Source organism: Caenorhabditis briggsae, assembly GCF_000004555.2.
Source record: "Caenorhabditis briggsae complete genome, chrIV, whole genome shotgun sequence".
Classification (NCBI taxonomy): Eukaryota; Metazoa; Nematoda; class Chromadorea; order Rhabditida; family Rhabditidae; genus Caenorhabditis; species Caenorhabditis briggsae.
In genome coordinates, this window is record NC_013487.2 from 161798 (window position 1) to 172372 (window position 10575).

The 10575-nt window shown below is 35.1% G+C and overlaps 1 protein-coding gene across 1 annotated transcript; it reads right to left on the reverse strand.

The window, feature by feature from the left end:
* Positions 1–1216: 1216 nt before the first annotated feature.
* On the reverse strand, positions 1217–7350 carry CBG00360 (the record flags this gene model as incomplete). Its single annotated transcript, XM_002632301.1, is given in 11 exon segments — positions 1217–1351; positions 1354–1417; positions 1745–2160; positions 2163–2246; positions 2405–2536; positions 3384–3905; positions 4658–4775; positions 4899–5290; positions 6324–6603; positions 7046–7140; positions 7186–7350. Coding segments are annotated over 11 exon segments (2403 nt in total), but the record flags the coding sequence as incomplete, so codon positions are not given.
* Between the last annotated feature and the right edge of the window lie 3225 nt (positions 7351–10575).

Sequence of the window (10575 nt, forward strand, 5' to 3'; positions counted from 1 at the left end):
CAAATTTCGAAACACAAAACGTTTTTATCCAACTCAACAATTCAGAAAACTCCCAAGTTTTGTAGTAGTAATGTGCTAGGTGCCAACTGACCTACACATACAAATAGACATACGCCATCGAAAGTATAAAGTTACAAGTCTTCTTCCTCACTGAAAAATAATTTCAGACACTATTGGGATTTTTAGAGATAAATGGACAACTAAAGGGATTTTTTCCTGTGAAAGGATTTGGAACATTAGTAAATTCTCCATTTGAAGAAAAAAAATAGAAAAATATGCTCAACCAGCCAGTTTTATTTTTGCTTTTGTCCAAAAGTTTTTTTTTTTTCAATTTTGATTTTTTCGCCCAGTCAGTTATGTCAAAAAAAAAAGCAATTAGTATCCAGAATCAAAGCATGAAATTGAAAAACTCTCGAAATTGAAAAAAAAATCAGGAATTGTAATTTTTCTGGAAATTGAAAATGGATTATGTATAACTTTTCCTCGGAACAAATTTTTGGAAAATTCTTTGAGAAAATTTAAAATTGCTTGTGATAATTATTACGATCAGTTGAAACAGAATTTTTAGCTCCGCCCATTTTGATCATCTGTATTCAGATTTCTTGATGAAGAAAATTCAAATGTTACAATTGCAATTAATCTAGTTGTCGAAAAAATACCTGTATTAGAAGATCCGAGAGGGCCCTTCTATTTTTTCGAGCCTCTCCCGGAGGGCCCTTCTAATACAGGTTTTCCAGTAATTTGAATTTAAAAAATCAAAAATCATTTATTAATAAAACCCAAAAAATAACAATACATAATAATCAATAGAGGGGGACCTGGAAAATGCAAAAAATTTGAAAAAAGGCACGGGAACATATTTATAAGTAGAAAAAGATGGAAAACCGACTTTTAGAGTGGAACAAGAGATCTGAAGTCTGTCTGGGAGAAAAAAGAAAAAAAACTATACAAGAAGTGAGAAGATTTTGAGCAGGGGATATATATACCGTATTTTGGAAAATTATTGGCATTTTGAGAATTAAATATTTCCTATATGCATTTTGGTCTGGATCATCTTGCTGAGTTCTTATCCAGAAGTGACATTTCTTCCTGAAACTTGATTTTTTCCAAAAAATTGTTTAATGTTTCATGAAGTTTTGAAATTATTTTTGTCTTTTTAAAATCTAATTAATATCCACTATTGTATTGAAACCTAAAGTTTTTGACAAAAAATTACCTCCTCGGCAACCGGTGCCACCGGATGTTGTCCTATCATGTTGAGCACCCTTGGCGTTGCTTCCACTGAAACAATTGATGGTTTTCTGACATTTTCTGGGACCAGCATAGCTGATGGATCCGTTATTGGTCCCGGTTTTCGGCCAACGACAAGTTCGAATTGTGAGCGGAGGAGTTGTGGGAGTAGTCAGACATGTCGTTTCTGGAATAAATGAGGGCCTATTATTTAGAAGTATTCGAGTTATTAGTAATATAACCAAACCTAGTGGTAATACATCTATTTTTCCGGAAAATTTGCCACGTAGGAAAGGCGCCTGCTGCCGTGGCCTAGGTTTCTCACTGAAAATCCTCGTCCCCCGGCGGCACCTTTTTTTGGATTTTCTTCCTTTTCAACGCCGTTTTTCGGGAATTTCGGATTTTTTTTTGAATTTTTTCGCAATAATATTCGGAGAATAGATAACTTTTAACACATTTTAATGCAATAAAAATTTTTGGTCGGATTCCCCCTTTAAAATAAAAAAAAACTCACATTGGCCTTTCCCTTTGCATCAACGACGCCTTGTACGCATTGATAAACGCAGACACTGAGATTTCCAAATAAGTACAATCATCCTTGACAACAGCCGAGTAGTCTGGTCTGAACATCAAATCTGGCCGCCTGGCCGACAAATCCGAAGTTCCCACAATGCTCATACTCCTTCCCAATGTGGCAGCTCCTTCGACCATTTTTGCCATAATCTCTCCTCCAAAATGATGCCAAGGTCCAGCTTCAAAAATCATGCCACTGGATCCAATGGTTACATTAATACGTCCTTCTAGGATTAGAATGTATTTGTCGCTTGGTTCATCTTTGGTGTACACTTTTGCCAGTCTTGGAACATTGATCGCATCGTCACCCATGGCCATCAACGCTGAGACGTCCACTCGCCTTGCACTACTTCGAATGAGCGTTCCAGAACATTTGTGTCAAGGAACTCTTGACGGAAAGCGCGTTCGTTGGAGACCAACCATTGGAGAGCAACCATTTGGAGCTGGAATTTATTATGTTTTTTTGTCTGAAAAGATATTCTACATACAAATGTATAAAGAAATACGTCCTAAGTAAATAAGTAAACTTTGTAGTTAAAAGTTTTCTAGTTGAAACTGTGATTTTTATTTCCAATTTTTTCTTTAAAAAATGTTTTCTCACCTGCATAGAAATCATGGTTTGTGGGGCTTCGTGGTCTCCAAAGTATTTTGTGGCATCTCGATTTTGATCCTTCTTGATTTTTACCTTGTTCACGTTATCAGTAACAATGTCAAATTCGTCGTTGATCTCGGCCTGGAAACATATTACATATGGACCAGTACAAAGAGGGGCTATTTTTAATGGAAAGTAGCTGAAACATTAAAAATTGGAAGCTGAACCAATCTGACTGCAGCTTTGGGAAAAACTGGAGAAAACTATAAGGAACATATTGCCAAAATTTGGGGGTGCAAATATCCAATTTGAAAGCTTGTCTGAAATTCCAGCCGAATCACAAGATGAACATTTCATTCCTTTCTCTCTAATAGAGCAATCAGATGTTGGAACTCTTTACCCGCCAAAGTGTTTCCGGTGAAGCCCTCGTCAGCGGCTTTCAAAAATCGACTATTATCCTATGATCTAAAACATTTTCTTGTCTTGAATTCAACTAATTACTAACTCGGTTTTTCCTTCATCTCCCAATTACTACAAATGTATGTCCCTGTTATATCTCCTAGTTTCATAGACATTTCACGTGTTAGTGGTTTTCTCCCCTTCGTTGAAATAAATAAATCATTCTTATAATAAATAAATGAAGTTGCGTCTCTTTCTCTGTGGATTTTTCCGCACATTTTTGAAAATTAAATATAATTGACGCGACCTTGTAAAAAGAAAGAGGAGCGAAGCGACGATAAAGCAAAAAATAGATCAAATTGCGCCGAAGACGCACCAGCCAGCTGTTTGAAGCGCCGGAGGAGCGGCAAACAGGCTGGTTAAATTAAGTAAATTTAAAAAATTCCAAAATTTAGGATTGCAATTGTTGCCTCCAGTTTTCCCTAAAACTTCAGCTAGATTGGTTCCTTCTCCGAGGTTTCCCGGAGTTTTTTACCTTCGGTTTTAAGGATTTATGATGTTAGGTCACATTATTCATATACAACCTCACCTGCAAAATCTCCTCGACAATATCCTCCAACGTAACCACTCCGACCAATTCATAACTCGGATCATGTCTATCATCAGTGTTAATCAGCCTCTTAACCATCGCTAAATGTCCCTCTCCTTTCTTAAAAGCCTCCAACAAATGTGGAAGTGGAGTGTCATTCATCACAAACTTCACTGGATGTTTATGATAACCACAAACAGTTTTCACTGTGAAATTGTCATCTGGATCCAGGAGAGCCAAGTCTTTCACGAACAACATATCGGTCACATTATTCTTATCTCCGTATTGGTAGACTGGAATTCGGGTATATCCCATTTTCACAATTTCCATTACTGTCTTGGCGTTCAGAATCGTGGTATCCGGAAGCATGAAAACGTCTTCTATCTTCGTCATAACATCTCTTACAACTTTATCGGCGATTTCCATTGCACCAACAGCAATTTTGAGTTCGTTGGAGACTTGACCGTTGTCAGTTATCGACATTTTGATCAGTTCCATGAGACGTTTGCGATCGTAGGCTTGCTGAAACAGTAAATGTAAAATTGGTTCATGAATTAATTATAGCTGTAATTGTCATGAAACGTGTAATTGTTATGAAACGCTGATAATCGAGAAACGGTGAAAATTATTTTCAGGAGAATGCGCTTGATCAAAATTTAATGTACCCTAAACCTGTATTACAAGGGCCCCTCGAATAGAAGGTCTTGGAAAAATACAAGGGGCCCTGTAATAGAAGGGCTCCCTTCGAAATTATTGTTTGGAATTAGAACTTTCCGTACATTTTCAGTGAAAAAAAACATTTTGGAAATTTCACAATTTCACAGAAAATAGATTAAAAACTCCTTTTTTCTCAAAAACTTGCTCAATTTTGTTGAAATTGATAGATTTTCATTAATTTTGAACGCAATTTCTCCAATTTTAAAAGGAAATTTTTCGTAAAATATGGCTGGAAAAAAGGCTCCCTCTAATTGAAGGGCCCCTGTTATTGAAAGCCTTCTGGAGGTACCTTGGGCAGGCTCTTCTAATACAGGTTTTACGGTATGCGTTGTACAAAATATTCACTACCGTTTCATGAACGCTATTTTCAGAGCTTGAATCAAATTAACACAATCTCACAAATAGAAGAATAGCTTAAACTTGACAAAATTTTAAAAAATCATCGAAAACTGGTAAAATTTGCAGAATTCACTATTCTAACTTTCGCTGTTTCAAGATCTCCACATCATCAATTTCACACTCTGATTTTACTACTTCCTGTGTTTTTACAGACTCACATATTCATCTCCCAGCAGGCAATCCAAAAGTTTGGATACTGGCCAAGCAATGACAAATGTCAGCAAAATGAAAAGTTGCGTGATTTGAATGGTGTGTGCTCCGACTTCCAGTCCCTTTCTGAAATTTTTGAAAAAAACATGTTTCAAATAGTTTTTGAATTTACAGAATTCATTTGGATTACAGTTCGTAATGGAAAAGGGACCATATTTTTTTAATCCTTACATGAAAAGGAAAACTCACTTCACACAAATACTCTGCGGCAGAATCTCTCCAAAAATCACAATTCCGAGCGTTGACCCAATCAAAGCATAAATTCCAGTTGTCAATTCTCCCATCAAAATTGAAATTGCAGAGTTCACAATAACATTTCCCAGTAGAAGAGAGCATAAAAGAAGATTTCCCTTCTTTCGGATTGGTAAAATCTTTGCTGCACATTTTTGTTCCTTCACTGCTCCAGATTTGATAACAAGTTCCAATTCTTGAGGGGTTAGAGACATTAATCCGAGAGTCAGGCCGGAGAAAAGGGCAGAGAGGCATAGGAGGAATCCGATGCAAGTGATTTGAAGAGGTAGTGGAAGGAAGTATTCTTTGGGTGGACGTTCGGTGGTTAGCCATGTGGAGATGTCGTCGATCTAAAAATAACGTTTCGAAATTTAAGCAAATGGATTTTATGTCATTCTTCCGTTTTCAAATTTATTAAATACAATTTTGAAATGGTAGCCATAATGTGAGTTTTTTCAAAAAACTTGTGAAAACAACCATCTGAAACAGCGAAATCTTCTGTTTCAGTTTGTTTTAAAAAACAAAACGTCAAACACCGAACTAATAAGACAACTCTGCGTTGATCTATTTTCAATTAAAATTTGGGGGAACATCAATTAAAATTACTGATAATTCCCTGGATATCTGAATAACGCAATCATTACTAAATTGAAGCCAGGTTTTTGTTTCTCAGGTGTTTTATTTACAGTACCTGTCAACAAGATATACAAAAAAAGTATTTTTCAGTTGATTTTGGTCATTTTGACCATTTACTGGAGTCTGGAGCTCAAGTTTTTATCGCTTCGGTATGTAAAACAGACCTAAATTGTGAAATTTGCATTTACAGCATTTTTTTAAACCCTGGTTTTTCAGCTATTTGCCAATCTCAGAAAAACGCCCATATTCGGCCCGATTTTGTACTGGGGCGCTGTTAAATATAGAAAATAGACGGATAAGTGGATTTTCAAAATATTTATAAAGAAAAATTGAAAATTCTACAATTTTATGTTTTTTGCTTCATAATAAGCCCAAACAAGACTATTTTTTCGAATATCTATTTTTTGAAAACTTTTGGATCTCTGGATTATTGAAATTTTTAGCTTTTTTTTCAAAATAAGTGTTAATGTTTGACTCTTAAAAAATGTGTGAAGTCGACCAACTGAAACAGCGAAACCTTCTGTTTCACTTTGTCAAAAAAAAAAGAAACCGTCAAAGACAGATCCAATACGACAACTCTTCTTTGATCTGTTTTCAGTGAAAATGTAGGATATTATCAATTAAAGTTACTAATAAGGCTAACTTTAATTGAAAACCCTTATTTGCTAATAAATTTAAGTTAGGATTTTGTTTTTCAGAAATTTTTTTTTTCAATTTTAATTTTCCAGCCAATAAATTTGAACTAACCGGATAAATCTCTCCCAATGGTGGTGATCCTGGTGGTAGTTTTGGTTTCACACACATTTTATAAGCATGAACCATCTCGGGAAGTAGTTTCAGTGTCAGATGGAATGTGGCTTTGTGGTTGAAATGGATTTTGAAGTGGTTCAAAGCATCTATTACGTAGGCTGGTTCCGAGCAGTTATTGGTAAAGGTCCAGATGATTTGGTGGATTTTATCCAAATGATTTCCATAGATCACAACTTTGAATTCTTCCTCGGGGGTTACAGAACAGACACCATGCTTGCTGAAAAAGAGCGTTTGGATTTGTAATTTTTACTGTTTCATTGCATTTATTTTATTTTCTTAACTTTTGCATAAGCCGTAAATAAGTTGTGGGCAAGTTTGAGTTAATTACTAATACCATTTCCTCTAAAAGTAACCCGTTCAAACCGCCAACTTTGAGCTCAATCATCTTGATTCCTATGAGAGATGTCAAGAATTTGTCGACTTATAAAATCTTGGTGACATTATGATAAGTAACTTTTCAGTTGAAAATGTTTGGTATTTTTCACGAGAATGGAGATCATTGAGCTCAAAGTTGACGGTTTGGGCTGACTTCTATTAGAGGGAATACGGTACTTACACGGAATGAGACACAACATTTTTTGTGTTTTACCGACTCTTGAAATTTCTAAATTATTTTTATCCATAGTGTCCAGAAGTTTCTATTGTTTCTGAAAACTCACTCGTAACCAAACGGATCATCAGCTGGCAATTCAACACGCATCCCGAAAATTGTTGGAGTCTTCAGTCCCAAATTTGTGTTGTTGTTGTTGGTGGGCTGAAATTTTTTTCAGTATTCGCTAGAAAAGAAATCAAAAATTACCGCTATAGTAGAATTATCCACAGCCTGCGCCGCCGTCGTAGCCGAGTCCAGAATCGCGGATACTGTAGTGACGTCGTCATTGATTCCATTTTGCGCGTTTGCCACGTGGTGAGTATATAATATTGTGGATAAGCATATGAGAAGGTTCACACATTTTGAGGACATTCACTGGCAAATTGTTTCCAGAATATTTTGGATGATGGGTGGGGTTTCTGGAAATCCGGAAAAAGGAGAAATATAGTTGGAAAACACAGATAATCCGTAGAAGTTATAGAAAGAGAACATGATAGCTCAGAAACAATTAAATCAATTGAAAGGGACTACAGACGCTCATGATAACAGAAGTTATTGTACTCCAAGTTTTCTACGATTTCAGTGAAACTGTGAATTTGGAAAAAAGTCAACTGGCACTAACGCTAACACACTAAAATGTTCGATGGGTCTCACCACAATGAATAACTTGTCTGTATCCGTTTTGCAAAACCAGACAGAAAAATTATAAATCGAAGTAATAACGGCAGCTTTCTATAGACAATATACTGTACTTCAACTAAAAGGAGCCCACCCAAACTTTGAGCCAATTTATCTTATTTCCTGTAAAAGATATCAAAAAGTGGTCAACTAACAAAGTATCCGTCACAATTCCAGAAATATTTTGTTAATGAACTACGTCTTCAAATCTTCGACAGGAATTGAGATAATTAGGCTTAAAGTTGACGGTTTGAGTGGGATTCTTTTAAAGGTGGGGGGACATGAGAAAAATAATGTTGTCGAAATCCCGTTTAAATATGCTCCTCAAGGTGTTGAACTTGTCGAGACAAGTATTGAAGGTGCGGCGCCGCTACCGACTGAGCTACGCGTGCAAAGAGAAAGCCGCTGCCCGATTGCATACATAAAGGCGAGGGCGACAGCTGTACGCAGAGTGACATTAAGCGTTGTACACCGTGACGGTAGAATGCATACTCTGGCCCCAAAAATCCCCCGTAAAATTTCCTGTCTCCCCACCTTTAAAGGAAATACGTTAGTTTAACTTCAACTCATTAATTACAATAATTACAACAAATTACAATATATACCAAAAATTAATAAATTACATTTCTATACCTCTACAACTGTGTACATTTTCCTATTGTCTCTTGCTCACTATTCAATGTCTCTCATACGCGTGACTTCTTATGATTTGATAACATTGATGAATGCGGCTCGGGCTTTGTTCTTTGTGCTGGTCAAACAAGGAAATGACAAAATTTGATTAATTCAGTTTGAGCGGTCAAATTTCACAAAGAATGCAGTGATTATTGAAGTACAGTATTAGACAAGTGTCTCTGATAAATATGGGTTTTCTACTGATACTCAAAGAATAACAGAACAAATTGGACTACAAAATTTGAATGATTGAATTAAATTTTCAATGAGAATATTTGCATTTTTGGAACCGAACATTTTTTCGGTCACCTCTAATGTTTTATATTTTGGAATAAATTCAAATTTGACCAAAACTAAATAACTGTAAAAAAGTTCAATTTTTCAGGTTTCACAAATAATGTAAAAGTTTCGAAGTCTCAAAAACGCATTCAACATAGTTTTTGATGATCGGTTCAGAAAAAAACCCGAAAGAGCCAAATTCGAGCTCCCGGTGTGTTAGCTATAGTGCAGGATAACCTGGATTTGAATGTTTTCAGCAAAATGTGAAATATATATTTAAAAATCTTCCACATGATAAAACTAATAAGCTTTATAACAGTTCTCGTTTCACATCCGTAATATATATTGTTTTGAGAAATTGGATGAACGGAAAATAAACTTTTCGAAATCCGAAAACAGAATTACATGATTTTTTTTCTAACACAAGACATATGTCCGAAAAATATGACTCATGACAAGAAAGTCAAAAAAGAATAGAGAAAAAAGTGCGGAGAAAGTTTTTTGGAGAGAAAAGGATGCGTATCAAATTACTGAACGTACAACCTTTGATGAAGAAAAAACTGAGTAAGTATTATTGAGAAGAGACATAGAGAGTCAGAGAAGAAGATGAAAATCAGAGTTGACATTGAACAAGATGGGGTTATGGGTAATGGTCAGGTTTTTTAGCAGGAATTCGGGGAATGAGATGAGTTTAGAAGATTGGAAGGTGAAGAGGAAGTAAGAGGATTTGGGGAAGAATTGAAGAAGAGAAGTTATGAAAATTTGGAAGTCGATTTTTAATTCACAAGATCAATTCTGGATGAAAACGACGCGTATCAGTGTGACAAATTCAAATTTTGAAGTTATGGAAAATTTGAAACAGGAAAAAATTACTGGTCTAGTTGAAAATTTCAGGAATTTTTGAAAATAAAATTTGAATTAGAAGTTCTCCTCCCACAGTTTTTGAAATAAAATAAAATTAACGGATTCAATTATTTTTCAAATTACAAACGATACTCCTTTGAAGATTTTGTGTTTTCAATATTTCCACAAATTTTTGGGAAAGTAATTATTTTTACAAAATAAATGCAGGCTGTCAGCTAATGGTATTAAAGTAATGTTTTTATTAAACAAAAAGAAAATTGTATCTGGAACTGGAAAATAATTTTTCCCTGAAATTAGAGAGTGCAGTCATGGCAATTTTTTCCTATAACATTCGGTTTTCAGGAACATTCTGATTGAGATGCAAGTAGTAAAAATTTCAAGAGATTCTCAGCAATCTGAATTTTTTAAAACCGCGAAAAAAAAATTCCCAAAAAATTAGACAAAAACACCTTGCAAAAAATCTATGTATTTTTTACAAAACTTTTTTCAAACAAAAAAAGAAGACACTGATAACTAAATACGAAATAGAAATTGGAAGCGATCGAGAGAGATACTCTACATGAAGAGGTCATAGACACTGAAGGTCTATGCCAAAAAAGAAAGACAGTGTGTAGAAGTAGGAGAGCGGGGTTAGAGAAAAAGAGAGACCCCCAGCTTGTTTGTCTTTCATCTGTGTACTACCCCCTACATTTCACTGGACAACAGATTTGAATTGAAAAGAGACAAAAGTAGGGAGGAAATAAGAACATGGGGTATTATGTACTTTTGGTTGTCTAGATTTTATGTGGGGGAAAGAGTAGACAGTAAATTGATTTGAGGAAAAGATAAACAAGGGATTCGAAATTGAGAAGGTGAACAAATACATGTACAATGCAGTTCTTTGGAAATTTTATAGAGACTTTGAAAAAGCTTACATTTAGTTACAAGTTATCATCTATTAGAAATTCGCACAAAGTTAATATAGTTGAAACTGTAAAAAGTTGGGAAATCTTAAACTGTAGGAAAAAATTATGATTTAAAGCAAATATGCTTTTTGATTCTGAACTAGCTTTAACTTTCAGAACTTTCAAAAATTACGAAAAAAATTTAATTAATGTTCAA